Source organism: Parus major, chromosome Z (assembly GCF_001522545.3).
Source record: "Parus major isolate Abel chromosome Z, Parus_major1.1, whole genome shotgun sequence".
NCBI classification, from domain to species: Eukaryota; Metazoa; Chordata; class Aves; order Passeriformes; family Paridae; genus Parus; species Parus major.
The window spans coordinates 8,744,103-8,769,013 of record NC_031799.1 but is presented as its reverse complement, the minus strand read 5'-3'; the positions used below and the strand labels follow the sequence as shown (position 1 = coordinate 8,769,013).

Here is a 24,911-nt window from a genome sequence, read left to right as displayed (position 1 = left end):
GAAAAACCTTGCTGCACCAGACTCCCCATGCTGCTGCAAGCAGAGGCAGAGTCAGCACAGAGAAAATCATTACTTGTCACACACAGGTGTCCACAGACAACAGACTGCATGTTTGCTGCCTGTTCTCTGGGATGGCCTCTGTTTCCAAGGGGTGACATCCATAGGAGCTCTCCCATGTGCTTGACTTCCACTTGTCTGACTTTGTGCTATGCATTTTCCCTCGAAGAAAGATGGAGAAACTATTTGGGTTGGCAGAGTGAGGTATAAGGCATTGAGGAATTCCCTCCATGGTTTGAGGTTAGCCTGTAGAATGCTTGTCCTCCCACAGACATACCACACTGCTCTCCCCACTGGCGTCTCAGAGGTTCAGTCAAAAGCAGCCTGCCCCTGTCAACCCTTCCTGCACATGTTTTGGGGGATGGGGAAGACCTTAAGGGCAAAGCCTGCAGAAGATAGAGTCCTGTGAAGGTCTTTAATGTTGTCAGCTGCCTCATGAAATCTACAGATGGTCAGGGACCATAGGGCACAGACCTGAGCTCCCCAAGGGCCCCAGTTCCTGTGTCAGACAAACTACAAGCTAACCACAGACCAGGAGCACGTACTGAGGGATAAACGGGCTCTTGGGCCATTCACTTTGCCCTTCAACCCAGCTCAGAGCTGGACCTGACTGCTTTCATCCCATGGAGAAGGAAGGTTCCACAAAGACTGGAACCAGTAAAGCAATTTTCACCTTCCTCTTGAACCCCCCAGCCCCACTGTGAACAGAGGTATCATCCCTCCTGCTCTGAGCAGGCAGAACAGTGATGAATCCAAGCTTAACCCAAGTTAAGAAAAGTCAACCTGAGCTCAGGGAAACCGAGCCTGAGTCCCAAGGTCACCTCCCAAGACCCCGCAGCAGAGAGGTGGTGCGCACCGTTCAGCTTGCAGTGGAAATGGCTGGTGCTGAGAGCGCCAGGGAGCTCAAAGATGGGGTTGCCCCGGTTCAGCCGAGGCTCTTGCTGCCTCCTGTCCAGGCTGCCTGCTAAGCTGGGCAGCCCTGAAACGCGGTCCAGACCCAGGGGGTTCCTCCGCCTGTACTCCCGCCACTTCAGCGCTTGGGGGGAGAGGTGGTTCGCTGGGATGCCGCGGGCAGTGAGCACCAGACAGGATGACCAGAGCACACAGGAGGATGCGGAATGAAAATGGGAAGGGAGAGGAAGAGAAAGATGGAGGACAGAGAAAGAGAGACAGCACATTACTCAGAGGTCCAGCAGCATTTCAGGACATTAGCACATGCACATGGAGACAGGTGGAGGCCACTGCCTGGCAAAACAGGGCATGAGCTTGGGTGCCCTTGTGGCTGCAGGCACAGAGGCAGCAGGTTTGGGGTGCAAGCATCTGGCATGGGGTGCTGTAAGATCAGCAGCCCACACTGCCCTCTCTGGAGACACAGTGTAGATTTGGGACTGGAGGGACATACTCTTAGTAATAGTCTTCCTGCAGCATCCAGATGCAATTTTATCCTGGTCTGTGGCTATAGGAAATGGTGGTACTACAAGGAGCAGTCACAGCTACAGGGAACTATAGATGCTCCAGACTAGCAGGACCTGGAGGATGGGTACCTACCATTGACAGGCCGTATGCCCATGCTGCTCAGGGGACCAGAGCTGCTGGTCTCACTGCCACTTCTCCAATGTGAATCTGCATGGCCTCGTACTCTGCTCATGGACATGCCGCCCACTGAGAGGGGCGGGAGGGAAGCACTGTGGAGTCGGTATTCAGAGAGTGGTGGGCTTGGCTCCAGCGGGGCCTCCTTCTTGGGAATCAGTTTGGGGTTCTCCTTTTGCCTCAGGGTGTCAGCTTTGGTGGCTTTGGAGGTCTGCATGGCACTGACAGCGGGGGACGACCTCGTGGGAAGCAGGTTAGCAGAGATGGGGCAGGACCTGCTTCTGGGGGGCTGGCTGTCTTCAGCTCTCTCTGTGGTGGGCGAGGAAGAGGAGTCCACGCTTTGGAAGAAAGGCACGTTGCATCGCACAGGGGAGTAACTGCCCAGCGGGGATGGGCGGGTTGTTTCGGGGCCAGGCTTCTTGCTGCCCCCATCACCGCGCGAGGCAGCTCCGTCTGCTGAGCGCTGGGTCACGAGCGCGCCATGGGCCTGGCTCCCCACCACTGCCGCCTGCTCTGCCGATGTGGCCAAGGCTGAGGACTGGGAACTGGAGATCTGCTGGCTGGCAGGCCGGCTGCTGGACAAGCTGTAGAGCTGGGAAAGGCTGGAGGCAAAATGGCTGTGCAGGGCACGTGCCTTGGGTGGCTTGCTAAAATGGTGCTGAAAAACAAAGGGCTGGATGGGCAGAGTCGTGGGACGCTGGTCCTTGCTGTAGCGTACCACAGGCTTGCTGTCTGTGCCACCACCTTCAGGGAGAGAAAGGGGCAGAAAGCGTAAGGATGGGCAGAGCAACAGTTATCCTCAGCCAAGCAGAATATAGGCAAAAGGGAAAGTGTCCTCTGTTGCAGGAGGAAGAGGATGAGCTAGAGGCCAGTTACAGAGTGGTTCAAGTCTGAACTGGTTACACACATCAAGAAAAAGATATGTGGCCCCAAGTGCAGAGTTTCCAGCTGTCTGGAAGAGCAGAGCACTGCACCAGTACCTTGTCTGTCTTGGCTCACCAGCTTCACATCCTTTCCCAACCTCTTGCCCCCTGCACGGCACAAAGCCACGGGGTCAGGCGCCTGCTCTTGAGCTGCCTCTGCCCAAGCAGTACCACAAAGTCAAGGCCCAATACTTTGTGGTACAGATTTCTCATCCCAAAGGCTGTCCCCTCCCACATGCACTGTGGACTCCCACAGCCCAGCACAAGCATTACATGCAACAGCACTGCAGCTCTGCATCCCACATCACAACATATTGGTGCTGTTGCCTCCCTTTCTCCCTCCCTCTCCTCTTCCTTGTGACTGTCCCCACTTCAGAACACAGAGCTTCCTTCATCCCCATGCCTCTACCAGACCTAAACAGGACATTCCCAACATCCCGCCTCCAACCCTGGAAGGTGCCAGTCTGCTCCAGCAAATGATGCACTAGGATGTGCTGGGGGAGTGTGGTGGGCTGATCCACACGTGTATGTGCCTCCCGCTCCTGATGGGGCCACAGATATCCTGAGGGACACATCTGAAGTGTGACACACTGTGTGTTCAGTGCAAAACACAGACAGCACTGGGTGCATATGTGGGGCTGTCTGAGATTCCTGATCAGCCCTGGTGTTTATCTGCTGCCTGTAGCCAGCTTTTAGCAGGGCTTGACTTCCCTCTAGCCCCTCACAGAGCCTCTAGGCTTGCATACTGCTCTGGTCTGGAGCAAGGCAGATATGCCTTCATCTCCAGCTGCAGGCAGAAGCCTCCTGCACAGCCCTGATGCCTGTCATCTGTCACAGCGCAGAAGGAAGGACTCCATCAGGGTGCTGGGCAGCAGCTGCTGGGATATATTAACCTGAAAGCTCCTGCCTGCCCCCTTCTCCCTGAGGAGAGCCTGCTCCTTCCAAGCCCTCCCTCTGAAGCTAATAGGGCTGCTGCCATGCTGCCCTCTCCCAGCAGAGACCTGCCTCCACTGCCATCCCACACCAAGCAAACATTCAAGGCTCAAAAAACAATAAACAGGACAATAACCAGAAAAATTTGGCTGCAAAGGCCAAAATCTTTCCCACCTCTGCCATGGCAGTAAACTACACGTTCTTACCTCCTGCCAGAAATTTTCAGAACATTAAGTGGAGACAGTCTGTTAAGGCATCACAATTTCTTGACATAGTTGGGGCTATTTACTGCAGTGGTCTGGTCAGAGGCATTTTAGAAGGGCTTTTACCTGTGAAACAGGTATAATACCTGCCTAGGGCAGAGACAGAGGTCTCCCACAATGCTGGAGAAATGGCCATACTTCCAAAGGGAGTGTCAGACAGCTTCCTCACAAGCACAAGTGACAGCAACATCAAGGTGGAAAACGACTCACATATTACAGGCTTCCCTACAGAGTTAACCATGACAGTGGCTCTCCCTGGGAACCTTTGCTGCAATCCACAGCACTGTGGAGGATGTGTCCAGGATATTCCAGCAGAGACATACTGATTAGACTCTGCACGACTCACATAGTTAGGACTCACACTAGCAGAAACTGTGTGAGCTTCCTGGACCTGCATGGAAAGGAGACTGCTGGCTATGCCTCTTCCCTTTCCACACCTGCCCCACATAACTCCAAAAAAGAAAGGCTGTGACTATGACTCTGCTGAGCATCTTCACATCTCTGTCTTAGGAGGTAAGGGCAGGTGTTTCTCATGGAAAAGCACAGTATACACCCTGGAAGAGATACAACCCTTCAAGCTGCACAGACTCTCTCAGTATCAATGCTATGTCCTTGCTAACAAGACATAAGAGGTCTCACCAAAACCTTGGGAGGCTTTAGAAACACAAGGACAAGACACTTGAACTGATACAAGACTGATGGCTTCTGTGACAAAGCACAGCAAGGCTTTGTCTCAGGGACTGGCAGACCAGAAACCAAACTGCCCTGACACTGGGCTTTTATCACCACGCAGGTTTCCCTGCTGCTCCCCTCATATCCCAATGAGCTTCCTTTCTTTTTACTTCTCCCTTCTCCCTAGTTTGGCTCCTTACCGTCTGCTCGGGCTCTAACATCTTTTTGTCCGTGGCCACTGGCAGAGCCACCTGAGAAGCTGGCATCTGCCTCCATCAGCAGGGAGAGAGAGGCTTGCTCACCTGCCCCATGCCCACTGGGGACCTTCTCACTGGACACCGAGTCTTTGGTGGAACACAAAGCCTGGCTGTCCCCAAAAGCATGATTCAAACAGAAGCCCTCGCAGCTCCGGTTCAGCCCATGGATGAAGGGCATGGGTGGAAGACTCTGGCTGCGCCGAGCTCTTTCTTCAAGGAAGGTTGGGCAATCCCGCTGAGTTTCAGGGATAGGAGAGAACTCCAGGGAAGAATCACCACTAGAGCGGAGCGGTGGGGAGGTGCCATTCTTTTTCCGTCCTTTAGCCAGTTCAGCGAACGATGTCACCCTCTTGGGGGGAGAGCTCTGAATGGGTATTGCTGGACTTTCACTCAGCTTGACTGGACAGCTCACCATGCGCTCCAAGGAGCCCAGCCTGCTGCCAGGACTCCTGTCCAAGTTCTGATCATAGCTCCTGGAGCGCTGCCGGCTTGTGTTGAGGTTCGGTGGTGACACATTGACATAGACCTGACCCTCAATCATGTTCTGGCTGGATTCTCCCTTTGGCTCCTCTTCACTGCACTCTACATTGCCTTCCTGTCTCAGGTCAGGCCTTCTGAACAGATAGTATTCTGTGGGCTGGGCTGGGCTACCCTTGGTCTGGTCTTCTGAGCAGCTAGTTATGGAAGATCCTGCAGGGCTGGGGGATGACTGGGAAGACAAATCACATGTGACTAACTTATAGTAATTCTGAGTAGCCACAACAAGCCGTGCTTGGCTCTGGAAGCAGGCAGTGAGGTCTGAGCTCTCTGATGTGCAAGGCTCACAGTGGAGGTGGTAGGAGTTGCAGTTAGCATCAAGGACAGGTGAGGAGGAGTGTTGACACCCACACACCTTGCCCGAACTTTCTGGGTTATGCGACTCACAAGACATCTTGGATTCAGTGGGTGATGAATGTAAATCCAGGTAAAAAGCTCCTGTGTCTGAGTGGCTGCAGAAGGAAGAGTCACAAGACAGGTTAGCTGAATTCAGGTTGGATTGAGACTGACCATTCATTTTGTTGTAAAGAGCACTGAAGTTCACCAGGACCCCATCAGAACTGTTGCAAGAAGAGTCACTGATGTAGCCCATCTGTTGGTCAATCACTTCAGACTGACTTGATGAACTGTAGCAGCGACAGTGCTGGATCTCTGAGCTGGAACAACTGCATGTCCTGTGCAGGGCATCCTGATTTCTCAGTGGTTCACCCGTGTTCTGGTTCCACTCCTGGTCACCACTGTCGAAGGAGAAGTTGGAAGAGCTGCCACGATGGCAGCTGCATTCATCCAGCTCCATGCGTTCCGAGGCCTGGTGGCACCTGTTTGCGTTGTTCCTCTTCTGGATGTCATTACTGCTGAGTTTGTCCTCTTGCCCGTCCACCACACCAGACCGGCTGGCCATGTTCCAGGACTTCACAATGTGGTTGGAGTCGTGGAGGTGGAAAGGGGGCAAGGCCAGATCCTGCAGGTTGAAGGGTGGTTTGCCATCGACGAGCGAGTTGTGAAGGTGGAAAGATTTCTGACCCAAGTCATCCCCAAAAATACTGAGGTCGTCACCCTCACTCAGCAGGAAAGGGTTGTGTCGCTTACTGACACTAGGGACAATTAGATCCCTTGCTTTTCTTTCTTTGTTGTCTGAGGCCTCTGCTGAGGCTTCAGAGGTCTGGAGAAAGCTGCTGTACACCAAGGAGTCAGTCTGTGAGAGGTCTCTGTCTGGAAGGGCAGATGTCCGTGTAGTGCTGAGCTCTGGCTGGCAGAAGGGGTTGGTCCTTTTGCTCACGGAGCAGCACTGTCTATCGGGGACCTGGCAATGCACCAGGGGAATGTGATGGACAATCAGTGTCTCACCAGTCAGTTTGGGTGGACTATCCATGGTAAGGAAGACTCTTCAGGGCATCAGTGGAGCTGGTACCACCCATGAACAGGTAGGGCTGCACATGAGAGGCAGGGAAGACACTTCTCATGAGGGAATTCAGATACCTACAGAGAGACAAAATCACAAAGGAAGTCACCTCTCGGGAAAGGCAGTGACTATTTAAAACACCCTTGGTTTGACTGAAGATTTCATATGCTGACGAGGATCAAAATGTACTGGTTCCTTGTCAGCACAAGTACCTGAGCACAAGGTCCTTCTTCTGGGAAACAACCAACCACAATGTAAAACAAACACGTCACCCTCCATGCAGGCTCCTGGGACAACACTTGTGATTCCACCTGTGACCCCTCTCAGAGTTATCTGAAGAGAGTAACTGATTTCAGTCAAGTGGCCAAAGGGCTGCACAGGATTTGGGCCAAACAAAGACCTCACTGCAGATGGCACTGTGTGCTCACAGGAAAACAGCACAGGGTCTGAAGTGAAGCACTGCACCCTGGTGAGAGCAGTCTATCTTCTCACAATGGATTGAACACCTTTGCTTCCTTTTAGATACATTGAACTTTCCTTCAAGAACCAAACATGGCAAGGTCTTGCAACAGACACACACACACACGCGTCCAGGAAGAGACTGGGAAGCAGGAGCAGACTGGAGCAGAAAAGCAGCAACAGTCATTCCTCTCCAAAATCCAGGAGATCCCACAAGGTCCTGAGCCCTTTTAATGGTGCCAGGGGAACATGCCAAGGTATGCAACTACTTATGTATACAAGGGTCTCTCCAGTGAAGAGGAGAGGATGACTGCAGTGGGGCCACAGGGCCATTGGTCAGATAGGTGACATACAGCACACTGGCTTTTGCTGACCTTCTGCTGATGGTGAAACCTCAGCTCAGACTGGTCCCTACTGTGGTCTGGGAGGGGATCATACCGCTCTGCCACATTATCCGTGGCATTTACCTGCTGCACTTCACAACAGGGTGACTGCCACAGTCCCAGGGGCCATACAGGCAGGGCACTGCACAGGCAGGGCACCAAGAACCCCACTCTCCCTGTGTTCCGTACATAGCAGGTTCTTATGGAGCCAGAGGAATAACAAAATGGTTTGGGGCTGAAGGGACCTTAAAGAACATCTTTTTCCAACCTCCTGCCATGGGCAGGGACACCTTCCCTAGGACCAGGTTGCTCAAAGTCCATCCAAACTGCCCTTGAGCACTCCCAGGGATGGGGCAGCAACGATTTCTCTGAGTAATCCATTCCAGTGCTTCTCCACCCTCACATCTAATCTAATCTAAACATGCCATCTTTCAGTTCAAAGCTTTTCCTCCCTGTCCTGTCACTCTCTGCTTGTGTCAAAAGTCTCTCTTCATCTTTCTTGTAGATGTTCACCAGCGTTTGATATACAAGAGCGAAGGACAAACCCATTTCTTCCTCCTCACCTAACCCAGAGGTCAAGCCTACAAGCACCTCCAGCACAAGTCTGGAGAGGGTTTTCCTCTTGCCTTCCCTTCTACAGATCAAATAATCCAACACAGGCAAGTGCAAGGGCAGGCAGCTAAGGCAGCAAGGAGAGGGAGAAACCACAAAGACTGATTCAGGATGAGTCTGAGAGATTTAAAAATTACCTAATGCTCTCACAGATCTACCACTTGTTCTGAAAACCTTGGCCCAAGGACCCTTGGTCAGCACTCACATCCCATAACTCATTCAGGTATTCTCAGTGATCACTGCACCCTGAAAATTGCATCCTGGGATCCTGCTCTGGACTCCAGGGCCCCCACCACTGACCTTCAGACCCCAAAAAGTGGTATTCACAGTGGCTTCTTCCTACCTTACCCCAGCATTTGGGACTGTGGGGTGATAATGGATTTGAAGCAGACCTGCAAAGGCACGTGGGAGCACAGGAGGGAAAGTGAGAAATGTGGGTTAAAGGAAGATATAACAAGAGCGTGAGCAATAAGCCATCTACACAAAAACATCAGCAACTTCACTTCTTTCAGCCTCAAGGTGTAAGAATAGCAATTAGAAGATGATAAAAATGATCAAAAGAAGTACTTTCCTCCCACACACAGTAATGCTTCTCACAGACACAGGATGATGCTGACAGGAAATAAAAATACAAAGATGGAAACAGAGATAACGTTGGCAGCAAACACCCAATAATACAAAAGTTAATGCTATCACCAGTGTCAGAGAACAGACAGGCCTTCTGGTAGATGCTACCAGAGACTTACATGGCCAAGACACTCACCTAAATGTCATGGACCACTTGAACCAGGTGGTGGACACATAACTGGACTACTAATGGTGCAACCCTAAACTCTCCCTCACCTGTAGTCTCCCTAAAACCTCTATCAGTGTTTATACCCTTTTCAGTGGCTTTTCTGTTGTACAAGCCTTTGGCTACTTTTCCACAGCTGCTGCCACAGAGACTCATCTCTACTCAGCTGAGATCCTGGGGGGGAAGATTTTCTTCATCCTAAAATGATTCCTAAGATCCCATTGCTCAAGAGCCACAGTGGATAACAGCAGGTCCTGACCCTGAGCCTACAGCACACACACACTCATACTCACACACACACACACACACATTGCTGGAGTGGCCCCAATTTGGGCTTTGTGCACCACTGATGGCACAGCAGGAGCTGTGAGATTATCTGAGTTTATTTCTATTGAACTGAGCAGAAGCTTATCCTGTCTTCCTGCCCCCACCTCACAAGCATTTTGGGTAAAAAGCTGGTCCCCCAGTGCCTATCTACTCATGTAGCCCACCCCACCATTGTTACTGCTCTTGTATCTGACTGGAATGCCCAGATCACATCTCTCCACCAGGCTTCGCTGCATTTCAAGTGCTGCAACAATGCAAAGCATTGAAAGCATGAAATATCTGAGAAGCATAATTTTGAGGATACAGACAGTGATGGCATCACACTTCACTGCTGAAGCACCAGGCTTTGCTGCCTGTGGGAAATGGCTGCTTGGGGCAGGCTCCCAGCACCAGCACCCATCTGCTGACAAGTCCCGCCGAGCAGCACACAATTCACGTCAGCACAGAAGCTGCTGTGGGAGGACGAGGCTCGCACAGACACACTTTGACATTTGACAGCAAAATGTCAGAGCTGACACGCAGCCATTTCCCATCTGTCTCTCCAGTGCTCTGGCTGCAACACGCAGCTCTGCCCAGCTCTCTGGCTCCAGCAGCAGCACAGCCTCCCCGGGCGGGCTGTGATTCACTGGCCACCAGAGATGCTGCAGCAGATGGATGCCCATCCTGCCTGCACCCACGACCTGCTCCCAGTGCCAGGCTCTGAGGTGCAGGATCACAGGTGACATGCAGACAGCTCCTGCCAGGAAACATTCTGATGGCTTCTCTAGGGATAGGCATGACATTTTGTGCCGCAGCTACTCCTTTTCTCTCCCTTGAAACCTCTCCTGGCTTCCTCTGGATTTAGGGGTGCAGGGAGGTTGGCAATGGCATTGCCAGCACAAGGATTATTCAGTTCCCAACACCAGAGTATCCTCCCTGGCCTCAGCATTAGTTGACGCTTCCTTATTCTGGAAGACTGTAGAAGTATCCTTCCTCTTCCTACTCGGGGTCTACTACGCTGGGACTGACACTGGGCAATAAAATGCAGCAAGCAGACCAGTTTCAGATTTTGCTGCTTTTAATCAGCTCTCTGCAAAGCCCTCACTCCCCTTATGCAACAGGAAATTTACAGATGTGGATAGGCAGTTCATACATGAACATTTTTTGCCAAATCAGTTTATTCTTACCTTTGTGCTGAATCCTGCTCAATGCTACACACACAAGAGCAAACACAGCATCCAGGACCCAGTCCTGCCTAGGACGGCAATGCAGGGTAGGGAGACATGACCACTCCAGACATGTCTGCACATCAGCCATTTTATTTTCAAATGTCAGAACTCCTGCCTTCTCCATACTGACACCATCTGCTGCAACATGGCAGATATGGGTTGTTTATTCAGGGAGCTCTTCCTTGAGGTGCCAAGGGTTACCCAGAGAAGGTGGGGACCACACTGTGGATGCTTCATTCCAAAAGGGATAAGACAGAGCAGGAAGAATGGCTTTTTGTGAGACACCTGCATTTGGTATGGAATTGCTCATGAATGATTGTACCCCCCTGGAAATAAACACAACAAAAACTCCTTAGCTGCAGCAAAGCCCTAGGTGAAAAGCTGATAGGTGCTCCGCTCTAGGTGGGTGCTGAGCAAGAAAGGATGGTTCAGCACTGATCTGAGAGCTGCCTATCAGGTTATGTCTGAGCTTTAGAGAGGAGGCAGCATGCTGCAAGTAACAGGAGCATGCAGAATCCTTTGGGCTCTGCACTCCATGCCTCTTAAGTCTTGGCTGACCACTACACTGAGGCCCTCAAATCCCTCTCTTGTCATACCCCTAAGACCGAGGGCACTGTGCTAATTCAAAGGTGGTCAATGCAGTTTCAGGGCTCCTCGACCTCGGGTACCAACTCCTGCCTCTGCAGCACTGCTGAGAAGATGCAGCACCAACCAGACCTTGCTGCAATTGCCTCCAAGGGCTGATGTGTGGTGGCTGCACAAGTCCAGGTGTACTCTAACATTTGTTATGGCTCCAACCAGGATTTTGGAGTTCTAGAGCTGAACCCTTAATAGCCTGCTCTGCTCAGCGCCGTCCCGTGCACACACATGGGGTGACAGCATTCAGCTCACACTAACACAGGCTTCCTCATAAAATGTAACGCACTGGAGAAGGCACGCAGAGATAAGAGAGACAAATGTGATTTTAATGTAAAAAGACTGCACATAGAGCACAGAGGATGAGGAAGCAGGTGCAACATCATCAGAACTGTCAGCTGGAGGCAATGCTGGCTTTTTTGGAGGATGGCTTTTCGGAACAGATTATTGTTTCTACAAACCTCAGTCACTTCATCCATGAAACTGAGTGTCCACAGGAAACCTTTAACTGTGAGGGTTATTGCTGACTCCTTCTGTACGGCTTTGGCTTCACTGCTATCATCACCTTCCTCAGAGAGTCCAAAATTCATCATGTTGTTCAAGGGTGAAATATGTAAAAACACAATTAAATGCTAGTTTCATGGAAGAAGCACAAAAAATTCTTTTGTATTGGAGCTGCTTGTTCTTTGAGTGCTGTTCCATGTGAACCCCCGACTCCTACAGTGCATTTGCACTAGCATGCCTGAAGGAACCACACAGCCTTACAAAATAAGCAGAAGTGCTGCAAAAAGCAATGGTTTGTGTTTATCTTGCAGATAAAAGCACAATACAGACATCTCCTCTTTGCTCCACTGGGAGAGATATTTTCAGTTTCCTCCCTGTATGTGTACCTCCAGGCCAAAGGGCTGTGAGATTAATCCAAACTGAAAGCCACCCTTCAGGCAGCGTGGGGGACTTCAGGGCCCACTGTATCCAGCACCAGCACCACAGTTCACCACTACCCCAGCTATGCCACTCCAAAAGCTGCCAGAAAGCCCTGGATTGTTTTAAACAAAAATTTGTTCAGAAAAGATCCAGAAAACTGGAGGGCATTCAGGGAGCAGCATCAGAAAAGAGGATGAGTGGTTCAGGGTGAGTGGCCTGGGGATAGGTCTGAACTATGGGACTATGTAAGCAGAGGGTGGAGGTGAGGAAGCCTGTAAGCTGTTGAAGGATGAGTCTAGTTAGTGGTATTTGTTTGGACACCTGTTTCTCTCTTGGGCTAATATAGCTCGTCAAATTCACACCTTCATTAAATGCTTTATTAAATCATCCAGTGTGTTTAATGGAAAAAAAACCCCAAGTATAAAAGGAAATGCTAATTGTTTGACTCATTCTAAACCTCCAGCTCTTACCCTGCCTCAGGGGACAGGGAGCATAGTCAGGGTGGTCTGCATGCTCCCAGAGTGAATATTCCACACTTTATGTTTAAAGGGAGCTGCAGAAAAATAGAAAAGCTAAATACTTCTTAAACTTCTGCCTCTGCTCAGGCTGATTCCTCTTGTAGTGCTGCACAGTGATTCCTGAAAAGACCACTTCCCTCTCCTTCCACAAAGCCCTGCCTTGGCCAGGGTTTTTTCCAGTGGTTTCCAGGACAGCCTGACTAAGCCCATGATTAATGTATCATTACATCCCAGAACTATATAGGATTATGATGTGCTCTAAATGGAAACCACAGCACGTGACAGTCAGTCACAGCCTTTGTGCTGCTGGCAGAAAGGAGCTGCATGGGCCAGGGGTTACCAGCACACACAGAACTAAGCAATGGCTGCAGTGTGTGTATTTCTGATGATGACATAAGCAGTGTGAGGCAGTACCTGCCTCCCAGCCAGAGGACAAGAAGCCCCAGCTGCTTTATGCACTTAAGAGTTACACAAGCCATCAGAAATAGCTCAAGCAGCAGACCTATACCAGCTAACACAGGAGCCAGGACAGTGACCGAACCAGTTTCTCCCATTTCTGTGCTCCCTTGCTCTGTGACTCATCATCTGGCATGTGGCACTCGGCAAGAGCCATTTACAGGCCATGACTCAGAGCATCCACTGAGGTGCTCTGGGATGGAACCTGCTCCTCCTCCTCTTCCTTGCCCCAGCCCCCAGCACATATGCTCTAATTACTTTATGCAAACCCACAGAGAAGAAAAATACTGATATTTCTAGCTGTTCATATCACACAGAAATTGCTGCTGAATTAAACTGCAGACACAGTAAATCCTTTATTATCACAGACACTAGCAGCAGCAGCAGTAGCAGCAGGAGGGACTATGCTTGTGTAGCATATTTTTCCTGAGCACTCTGAAAGCTTCCTGAAGATCTTACAACAGCAGAAATCACACAATTCCATTTCGAAGTGCTGATCTGCCTGGGTGCTGGAGCCTGGGTTTTGCAGGGTCACCAGAGCACTCAAGAACCCACACAGAAAGAAAGAAAATCCTATAAGCATATTAAATTTCTGGGCACACTCAGTATTCAAAGATAACAAGACTACCCCTCCCTAACCGTACAGCTTTGGTCAGGGCTTAGTGATCCTGACCTAATGGGTGGCTTCCCTGTCCATGTCAAGGAGGTTGTAACCAGATGTCCTTAAAGGTCCCTCCCAACCCAAGCCATTGTATGCTTCTATGATCTGTGCAAAGCTGGACTGAAGGTTTTCCCACCACCTTCTATGCCTGGGAGCTGTGAGCTCAAAACTCTCCACCACAAGAGGCAGGGAACAGAGTGTTTGGCTGAGGGAATCAGGCCTCAAACTCAGCTCAGTTTCAGGAATCAGGGTCAAGTCTCTGACCTGTGCTTGCACAGGGTGGCAAAACTGTTCCCCAAGTCTGTCATAGTGCAAAGGTGAATGGGCAGCTGTTCTTATTCAGCTCTCACTGCAGGGGTGAAGCCTCCCGAGATGACATCAAGAATTGGAGAGGACATGATATTCTCAGCAGCACTGGGGATTTCTGGGCTTGCTGGGGATCTGTAGCATCCCTGTAATTAGAATCACAGAATCATAGAATATGGCGAGGCGGAAGGAACCCATCAGGATTATCAAGTCCAACTCCTGGCCCTGCACAGAGCATCCCAAGAATCACACCACTGCAGGGAGAAAAGGCTTGAAAGTAGAAATTTAGTGAGGATGAAAGAACAGAGTTGTTTTCACTCAAGATGACCTGCCAGCTGAGGGATTCTAAGAATATTCAGTGTGGGGAATTTCATGTGTTGTGTTTGCTTTGTGTTATTTTCTGTCTTGAGAATTTCTGTAGAAGACAACAGAATGCTGTCAATGACTTAAATCTCGTTCTTCACAGGCTTGGGCCTCCGTGCTAAGAAAAAAAGAGGTAAGAAGCTTGGAGGTTATAGAAAGCACAGAATTGTGAAGCACTGCACATGGGCCTTTGAGATGTGGAGGCCAGGGAATAGGCCCACGTGCTTTTGGTCCTTGCTAAGATGGAATAAGCTGAGCAAGGTATGTGTGTCCCCATCTGTTTTTGAAACCTTCCAGCCAGCAAGGTGATGGGATTAATCTACTCTTTGCACTTCAGTGTGGATTGTGGTCACCTTGGTTACTTGCTTCTATCAGTTCACACAACCTTGCACCACCCTTTGGAAAGACTCTCAAAGAGAAGTGACAAGTCACTCGCATTGGATTTTCTTCCCTAACCCACACTGGAATCTGGCTTCAGGCAACATAGGCCAGACCATGCCAAAGCAGATGACCTACTTATCCAAAGCTTATGGGGAGGATAATTTCAGGAGCAACCTTCATCTGCACAGAAAAAAGCACACAAGACTAGCTCTACCTCAAATAGTCCTATATTCTCTACCACCATCATGACTTGGGGAAAAAGATGAGCTAAGTCCGAAAATGGGCTAAGAAAGTCTGTCTTCACTCTGAACAAGATCTTGCTGCAGTACAGCTCAGCACATCCATAGACTCCAGCCAGTCTGTGGCTGCATATTTTCCCTATTGCTTCCTTTCTGTGCAGATTAAAACCAGCAATACACTTCTGTCCAGACTGCACTGCAGGAATCACAGCTCCAAAACAATCCCTGTGAGAACAAAAACTCTCCCTGCAGGACAAAGCATTAGTGACCACTTGGAAACACCTTACAAATGAGCAACTCAGCCTTAAGATAACTCAGTAAAAAGAGGCTGTAAAATGATGTGTACTGTCTCTTCAGCCCTGAGTGCCACATATGTAGGAGTCACTCACTATCAAGTGAAAAACAAACATTTCTGAGATGGTGGATTGCAGATGTACAACCTCATGCAGCACAACAGCAGAAACAGAACAGCCAAAGTGGATACAGGGGAGTCAAGAAAAACCACAGCTAGGCCAAGCTCTTGAAATAACAAAATTATCACCCCACAAGCCACTGTAAATAAAGCAGCTAGCGATGTCAAAAAGCGCCAGCAGGATTATTTTCAGACTGGAACACAGCAGTGCTGCACTGGTTTGCTGCCACATCCCAGTGAGCAGGAGAAGCAGTGCAGGTGTGGCATTACCTAGGAGTGATGGACTTCAGATCTGCCAGGTAGCCTGCATCTGCAAAACTGTATTAAATGATGCAATCCTACATGGACTTTAATGCACACTGTGTGCAAACAAATCAGGAGTGCCAAAATCAGGCACAAACAGAACACATCCCAGCAGCAGTCTGCTTTTACTCGATGTTCCTCTTCCACACTGCACATCTAAATGGTTTTTCAATCAGCAGCTGTGAACAACAGCTGACTCCTGCTAAGGCTGCAGGAAACTTTAACCCTTCCTCGCTCTAGGCTGTTCTACCAAGACCAGAAGAAATGTGGGTTCTTGAGTGCTCTGGTGACCCTGCAAAACCCAGGCTCCAGCACCCAGGCAGATCAGCACTTCGAAATGGAATTGTGTGATTTCTGCTGTTGTAAGATCTTCAGGAAGCTTTCAGAGTGCTCAGGAAAAATATGCTATACAAAAAATATGCTATACAGGAAGACATTTTCTGTACCTCCAAAGCAGGCATACACAATGGTCTGGAGGCTGGCAACTCCCTGATTTGGGGATGATAGCATTGTACAAAGCAAAAATGCTGAGTAGCCCAAGAAAAGCAGCATCTGAGGAGTTAGTACACTAAATTTATCCTGCCCAACACATTTAATACATATGTATATGTATATGATATTATTTTATCATTAATATATCTAATAATACATAGAAATACATTATATAGATTATATATATGATAACAACACTGATACCCACATGCTTTTAGACCACAGGCTAGATTTTACAAACCCTTGAAGGCAATTGGAGGAAGAGATCATTTAGCACTGATATCTGAAAATTGAAATTGCCTGATTACTGTTAAGATCATGCATCTCTTGACCCTTTTTTTTGGCCAGGTACCTGAACAAACAGGCCCTCTGCAATCATGTCTGAATCTCATTTCAGCAGTGTTCAGTATGGGTAAAAATGAAAAAGGCAGAATGATTCCTGGGATGATGAGATAAGAAGTGTCTGTTGTGGGAACAAGTCCTTGGGCCATCGTGAGACTACCCAGGTTAAAGCAGCCTCCTTCAACTGGGAGTAGTTTACATTCCAGAGCAGGTTTCATAACCTGCCCATAGAAATTCAGGAGACTATACAATCATCCCTCAGTGTCCCTTTTGTTTTTTGGAATTCTTGCAAATTTTTGGAGCTTGCAACTTCCTGAACCAGTGCCTTCCACACAAAATGACATGCCACACTAGTAGTTATCTGTCAGTGCTTTTGAACATGGGGATATTTAACTTCATTACTTGTCCTTGGGCTAGGGCAGGGAGAGGATCATATTTTCTACTCCATTTGCCAGCCTTCAGTGCCAAGATTTTCATTGTGCTCAGGTACAAGAGTATTCCCAGATCCTTGGTCCGATTACCAACCTCTCTCCAAGAGTCCTCCTGATGTGTGGGTGTGTTTGTGTGTTTACATGGCTGGCAGCAAGGCAGGACTCAAGAGGATCTGGATGAAACCACAGCATCAGTTTATATAACAGAATATTTTCCATGCAGCAAAACTAACAAAAGGCAACCCAGAATCTTAATAAAATACTTATGAAGCAGACCAGGCACTCCTAATGATTACACATACTTTCCTTTTGGGAGGGAAACATATCCCTTGCAGAGGCTGGCAACCCAAACCAACCTCAGTTTGTAAAGCTCTATTCAGGACAGTTTATTTTAGGATATCACTCCACAAGACAGCTCATGTGCTAATTAGTCTTGGAATGACTGGGCTCAACAGAGCATTAAGGGTAAACTAAATCTGATAACCCTGGATTAACCAAGGTCTTCTGCTGATGATGTTGGGCCACACAGACCTATTGACAAGGGAAAAAAAAAAAAAAGAGCAAACAGGGATGATCCTTGACTCTGTACAGGGAGAGCAGTCAGAGTTCCAGGAGACTCACCAAGTCTGCTGAAAGGATGGCCAGGTTGGACAGAGCTTTGAGGAACCTGGTCTAGTGGAAAGTGTCTAGTGGCAGGGACATGGAATGAGATGGGAACTTCAGGGTCCCTTCCAACCCAAATTCTCCTAGGATTCCATGAGCAGTCTGCTTTTAATCACTTCAAGGGTATTTGAGAGAGCTGAGGAGACACCTTAAGATTGCAGGCTCACAGATCTTTGCAGATAGAACACGTCCACATTTGAACATCTTCCTTCTTGAAGCTGTTGCATCCTTTCTGGACCACTCATCTCAGAGAAGACATGTAGCTGAGACAAACGTTTGCCTGTGTTAAGCCCTTGCACTGAGATGGGCCTTAACAAAACCAAAAGGTTTGAAAACTCTGCAACTTCTGAACACGTACTATAAATACACTGGGTAGTCTTATTCACAAGAATGCCAAGCCATTTGGGAATACTGCTGGGCTTTGAAGTTTGAAAGCAAGATCCACAGACTAATTAATCACAGTATGTGAAAAGTATTCATATTATCAGTTTCACATAATCCTCCTTAATTTCCTGGAGTGCTTTCCAGTTAACAATCAGGGCACCTCATAAATCATTACTTTCTTTCTCTAGGTTGTTCATTATTTCAAATCACAAACCCTACAGTTTCCCATTTACCACAAGTAACTTCCCTTTTTTCAACCTCTCCTCTTAGGAAAATTTTACAGGGACTTGATCAGTTTCCTAGACAGTTTCTCAATTCCTTCCAGCTGTGTTCATCCTTCTGAGCTGAGGTGACTAATTTCACAGTTTTCCAATTGGCAGTGGGATTAGAAGCTGTCAAATAATTTTCCATTCCATTTCTTATGTACCTAACACCCATATGTACATGCCTACCAGGTAACGTCCCTCATGACCAGGGTGACAATCAGTTACTTTTTGTAGTTTAATCACATCAGTTTAATGAGCTGGAATGCATTTAATCAGTTTAATAATTTGGAATCCAACAAAGTGTACTTTGGTGACTATCTTCTCTTACGTAACTTCGCATCAAGCTAAAAAATTTCAAGATTTGCAAGACTAGCCCAGGAGAAATCAGGGGAGTTTTTTCAACATATCTGTTTTCTGAGGAAAGGAGTTTCTTCACCATCATCTCTGGAGTGTGGGTTTTGGTGCTTGCTCTCACAGGCTGTATAAATTATCAGCATGTCAACATGAAATTTCTCTTTGAGGTTCCCCAAGAGATTAAAAGGGTCCTTGAAGCCTTACTAGGGTTTGGGTTGGGGGACATTTCTCCATAGTAATTTGCCTCACTAAAGCAGTGAGGTCTAGTGGTCTGCACCCTTGAATGAAGATTCCCCTTTCATTTTGATGGACAGGCCAAGAGGTTGTTGTGGTTTTTCTTTTCAACCTCAACTGTGCCAAGGGGAAAGCAGAAACAAGGCACTGGACCAAAATCCTGGCTGTTAAACGCGCTGTGCTACAGAGCAGAATCACTCCTCAGTGCCTCTGAGACAATTACAAATGCATCATTTCAGTTTGGGGTGTTTCTCTACCTTAGGGTACCAAATGATGTTGCCAGCACAGAGTCTGGGAGAGTTCAGGGTTATGGAGAAGGAAAAATTCCATCTGAAATTTTTGCAAAGTCATCAAGAAAACCAGAGATTACTGAAACCCCAGCAGATGGAAAATCCGGTGAGTCCCGGTGTCTCAGCCAGATATGGCCAAGCATAAATTGAATGGCTGTGGCTGGAGCATTGCCACCTTTGTGCATTAAGCATCCCCATGCCATTGCCCCTCAGTGCCAGGACACACCCATTTTCTTGCAGCTTCCTCCCTCCTCCTCTCCTGTCATGCTATGAAGTGGCTAGCCGTGCTGCCCAGGGTCAGGGATGCTTGAGGTCACCTTGTGCTCCACCCTCCCCCCTCCTCTGACCCAGTGCTCCACCAAAACCAGCCACTCTGAGGAGCACACTGGAACAAACACACTGTCAGGCTTGCTGTAATAAGCAGTCACCACCTTCAGAGTGCTTTATAGAGACAATAATTATAAATAGCAAGTGCCTATGGAAATGAAAATGAGGCATATGACAAGGAGCTGAAGGCAGGAAGAGACATCTGGGTAAGGACAAAGCTCTCCTCAACACCATTCCAAGCACTACAACCTGCAGTTGGAGGACAAATCTCAGCACTAGGGTAAGTTAGATGGCACTGACTGTGGACAAGTGAGAACAGCTTGTGGCCAGTAGGAGATGGCTAAGTGCAGATGCATGCTGAAATCCTCTTGCTGGTTTTCCAAAGGGAGCTACAATCACTGCTTAGGGTAAGACACACTTGGGAAAAAAAACCCTTAGAAGCCACTATAGCAACTCACATGAGAGCAAGAGGTGAAGGAGAGGTTGACCAGAGGAAGCCTAACCTCAGGCAGACCTGTCACTCCAGGTGACAATCATCAGAATGAAATAGGCAAAGCCAAGGAAGATACACTGTGTGGGCCAACACCATCTTGGGACCAGAGACGTGGAATATTTACTTCTTCCACTGGATCTTCTCCTTGTGTGGGCTTATCCTTTTTCCCGCTGAGTTATTGGAAAAGGTTTGAGGGTGGGAGTACAGGGAAAAACACCATGTATGCAAACACTGTAATGAACCTGCCTGCTAAGAGCAGAGAATTGCTCTAGCACAATAATCAAGACAGATCGTTCTCCCTGCTAAGGAGGGCATCTGGGAGTACAGCCATGCTGTCTGAGCTTACACATGACAGTGAAGCCTGAGGCACACATCCCTGCTCTTTGCCATGGGAACCCCAGAGAGGGACCAAAAGAAATTATCTTGCTGAACAACCCGGATGAATTGGGCTATAGGCAAAAGGAGGCCAAGTAGCCATTGGCTGGTCCTGCACCAGTGCAGGCAGATCATAACAGAGAAGAACAAGCCCAGTGAAAGCATTTAGGGCATGTTCTTCCAGAAGCAATGGCAGCTACTGCGAGCTTATAAAGAATAAGGTGCAGTTCTGGAGTCAAACTGATGAGATTATAATTAGGTAGGGAGCAAGGACTCTAGCTGGAGGTAACAGCAGGTCTGAGGCAAGTATCAGGTGAAAACCTGCTGTCTATTTGCCAGGGTTTTCCATACAGGCTCCAATTGAGTATTTTTTCCCTATAACTCCCAGAGCAGAAACTCCCTTTTTCCCAAAAGGAACTGCTAGCATTCATACACTCTGAGATATCTCTGACACTGTGCCCAAAAGCATAACAGGGAAGTGACACTTGTTCTCTGCCTCCAGAGAGCTTTTTGTGTGGGACCAGAGAGTGGCAGTTTGGTGGCAAGGCCAGTTTCCTATCACTTGCCAAGGATCAGTACAAAGCATTGCTAACATCACTCAAATATTGACTATTTATCACTCAGATGTACTGCCAGCCTCACAGCCTCAGCACTGCCCAAAGACCAACACATGATCTTTCTCCCAAGAGTCCAAACTCAGAACCTGAGCCTGAGAGAAAAGTTGCCATCAGCCACATTATGGCCACTCACCTGCATTACAGCTCTGCCTTCCCCCTCTCTCCCATTTGCAGCAGTTAACAAACACAGCAGGGTTTTTTGGGTTTTTTATCCTGCTTTCTGTAAATTTAGCAACCATCAGCTTTGCCCAGTAAGAAGTACTTGCATGTGTCTGAGGGGTAGAAAAAACTATTGTCTACATGATCCTGAGGCTGCAACGTATCTGTGGTGAGGAAAGAAAGAGCTTGTGGACCAGCCTGCTTTTGTGCTCATCTTAACAGGTATGTCCTGGCTTTGACCCACTTTTGTCAGAAAATGAATATTAAAATCATTTTCATCAAGAGAGAAAACTGGAGCAGAATCAGAGACCAGAGGCATTTTGACAGCCCATTTCTTACTGGAGAGTAACCAACTTTGAGGGCATGCAGGGAACCTGCTTGGCAGACAACAACAGTAATGGCAAATCCCTGCTAAGGCTGGTTATCAATACAGCTGTCACTGTATTGATATATATCATTGCTATGGATTTCACCCCCTACCAGCCAAGCCCTCTCAGCTTCTTTGAGCCTTATCCCGCAGCCTCTCGCACAGCTGGAATGTGTTTGGTAGGCTTCTGGCTCTTTTGGGTTTACGGACTGGACAGCCAGAAGCACTTTATCTGTGTTAGAACACTGCCCACAAAGCAGCAGACTTAGGAGATAAGTAAGGTTTTCCACTACCAGTCAGATTTCAATGGTTTCCACAAGCATGAGACAAAATCTTGTCCAGTATGGGACTTGATTCCACAGCTGACAGGAAGATAACTCCACCCCCACCTGCAGAGATCTCCACATCTCTTACCCTGCATTTAATTTTTTTGGGTTCAACTATCAGAACTGTGCCTATTGGGGTGAGTTTTCACTCAGCACACATGATACAGAAGCATTTGGATTGAACATCTCAAGCTGACCCAGTTTATATTAAACAGAATGGTAAAAAGCAAACAGAGCTGTAATGAAACCTTTTTAATTTTTAAAGAGCAGATCTCTGGCACGTCAGGGTAAACAGTTATAATGCCAAAAAAGAACAAACAGCTTGCAGAAGTACAGCAGAAAATACTTTGAATTTAAGAAAAAAAAAAATAAAATATCTGGACTCACCCTAAAGGATGAGGAGATTAGAAGAGAAAGGCTTCTGATCAACCTGAATGAGCAACCACACCAAGAAGGATATTAGATATTAGTGGTAAGAAAAAGAGAACCTTCAGTGCTGTTTTGGCAAAACAAATATTGAAGCTGCAGCAATGACAGGTTAGATAATACAGGGGGAAGAAGGTGCAGAAAAGGAAATGAGCTTTTGAGTGGAAACAAACTCAAGAAGATGAAAGCACTTAAGTCAGAAGGACAAGATATTCCTGATCCCAGAACAATGAAAGAATAGCTGGTTGATCACAGCTGGCAACTGCACTATTGATAAAAATACCCATTAGAAAAGAGAGGAAGAAGGTGAAACCATGTGGCTGACAAATATTAAAGGTAAAAGTCTGCAGCTGCTCTGCAAGGGCAGAGAAAGTGACCCATGTTAGATTTATCAACATGCCCTTACTATTACATAAGTCTTTCAGAAAACACTAGAAAAGAAAAATAAGACAGGGAAATAAATTAAAAACAGGGCAAAGCACAACAAGGGGTTGCAAAAGTCTGAGTCTTGTCTGGATATCAGGAACCACACCAGAGCGAGATCTTGACTCACCAGAAACATCAGACTGGAAGAAAATAAAGATGTTTGGGACTAAAAATTTGTAATTTGTTTGGTCTCACAGCCTCATACACCTGACAGGCAATAATGGAGCTGTGGGCAGGCCATTCCTGAGTTCACAGCATATTCTCCTGGGCCACTGCACTTTCTGCATTGCAGGTCCAGGTCCCTTGTATCTAGAGATCCAGCTGCACTTTATCTCCATCATCTGCATCGATGCAGTGAGGAAGACACACTCCTGTGGATAATTTCAGTCAGCTCCAGGCACCAGAACCTCTTGCCCATCTTTCAAGCATCTCAAGGCAGAGATTATTTGTGCACTCTCACTGCTTAACAGATGTTCTTGTAAGAGTGGCACCTAGTAGCCAGACACAGCCTGTATGCCCTGGGGACATTCCCACCCCACACAGAGAAGAAGGCTGCATCACCTTCTTTTTATTCCTTTAGGCAAGCATGGTACACACAAACCATATATACATGAGTTTTCTTCCACAATACAGGTGGTATTGCTACCTGTGCTGATACAGGTAGGTGTGTCCTGTACATTCTGTTGCACATCCTGCCCTCCAGCCCAGGATGTGCTGCACACAGTTGTGCTGTTGTTACCCACCACCAACCTCCCATAGGAACCTGCCCTGCAGCAGCACCACAAACCCAGCCTGGTGCACACCTGCAGGAGACACCCTGCTCCCTGCTCCCATCATCCTGAAAGGCATAGATCCATAGACACAGAGAGGCTCCTCCAGGTCCAAGAGCAAGACAGGGGTAAGAAGGAGCTGCAGTTCAAGAAGCCTTATGTGCTTCCAGGACATTGTCATCAATATGCAAGAAGGCAACATGCCACTTTGAGATTTTGCTGGAAGCCCTCTCCTTCTTACCTGGCACGGTGCACTGAAACTCTGTGTTTGCCTTCATCGCCAGGTGTAAAGGCTGTCACTCCATAGGGGTGGAGAGGGAGCAACCAAATGAGAACCTGCAGCAGCAAAATGGTTCCTCCAGAGAACTACTGCAGAAAAGGCTGTGCTGAGGATCACCCCCACCCCCACAAACCCCGCAGGGCTGCACACAGCACTGAGCGTCTCGGGGAGCACAGTGAGAGGCTGGAGAATGACAACAGAAACAACACATTTGCATTCCTTGACAATGACAACCCTGAATTTACCCTCTGTGTGCTCTCCCACTGGTCTCTGACCCAAAACTCCTGCTCCCCCAGCTCTGCAATGCCTCTCACCTGCCTCTTCTTTTCACGGTTCCTCTGCAGCTCTGCCAAACATCTTCCATTTTTTATACATTTTTCCTGTCATCCTGTTGCTCTTTAAAGGCCTAAAAATCTTTGTCTGAATTATTCTTGGGTCACTGGTAAATGGGAAAAAAATTCTGTGAAAAGGTAAGACCTGCCAAGCTCGCTCTTTAGCAATACTGGCATAAAAGGCTGCAGGTATGTGGAGATAAAAATGCAGATCTCTACTTCCCTTGTACCCTAGTATACCTTTGTGACACCCATCAATCCATACATTGTATACATTACTCTGTGACTTCCATTTACTTCACATCCGCCCAAAATCCTGCAATTGCAACCCCACATGCTCAGCATTTTCCGTAACTCCAAAAGACTGAATCTGCTATTTGATTATCCCCTTTTGTTATGACATTCCCGTTTGCACATTCCCCTACAGCCACGTCACTTTAACACATATATCAAAACCTTATTTTATACTTTTGCTTTATTGTTCTCACTCTCATGCAGAACATCACCCCAACAACATCTATATCCCTACCCCACATACATCCTTCTCTTTGTTCATGCCCTTCTCCTATTTGCAGAGGCAATTTAATGGAAGGATTTGTGCAGAGGATGGGGGAGGGAGGAAGAAGAAGGAAGGCGGGGAGGGAAAAGAGGGATTTGGCTATAACAAGACGATGTAATTAAGCTTCAGTAACTGGTACCCAGCCTGGACCCCTTATTTCAGTAATTAAAAGCAGTAATTCCTCCATTCCTAGATAACCTTTTTCATCTGATCTGAAAAGAGGCACGGAGAGAGCATCCATTTACACAACCAGCACAGACACACCCTGGCAACACAAAGGACTCCAGCCTGCACAGAACCCGTGTATCGCTTAGCAGAAAGACAGGGTTTTACATCCTACCATATTTGTCCTAATGCCTTTTGAACAAATTATTTACCAGTAT

At 47.9% G+C, this 24,911-nt stretch overlaps 1 protein-coding gene across 10 annotated transcripts in view; it reads right to left on the bottom strand.

Moving 5' to 3' along the window:
* RUSC2 (RUN and SH3 domain containing 2) overlaps positions 1 to 24,911 on the bottom strand; it is a 58,602-nt gene that overhangs the window by 10,674 nt on the left and 23,017 nt on the right. For 6 of the 10 annotated variants that reach the window (XM_015652917.3, XM_015652919.3, XM_015652923.3 and 3 more), the window contains 3 exons: positions 4,639 to 6,711; positions 1,606 to 2,391; positions 914 to 1,114 (listed from right to left, as the gene is read on the bottom strand). In XM_015652917.3, the coding sequence (XP_015508403.1) occupies positions 914 to 1,114; positions 1,606 to 2,391; positions 4,639 to 6,604 (2,953 nt within the window). In that variant the 5' untranslated portion in view covers positions 6,605 to 6,711. The remainder of the gene's footprint in view (positions 1 to 913; positions 1,115 to 1,605; positions 2,392 to 4,638; positions 6,712 to 24,911) is intronic. The other 4 variants (XM_015652921.3, XM_015652922.3, XM_015652924.3 and 1 more) reach the window with 4 other exon arrangements.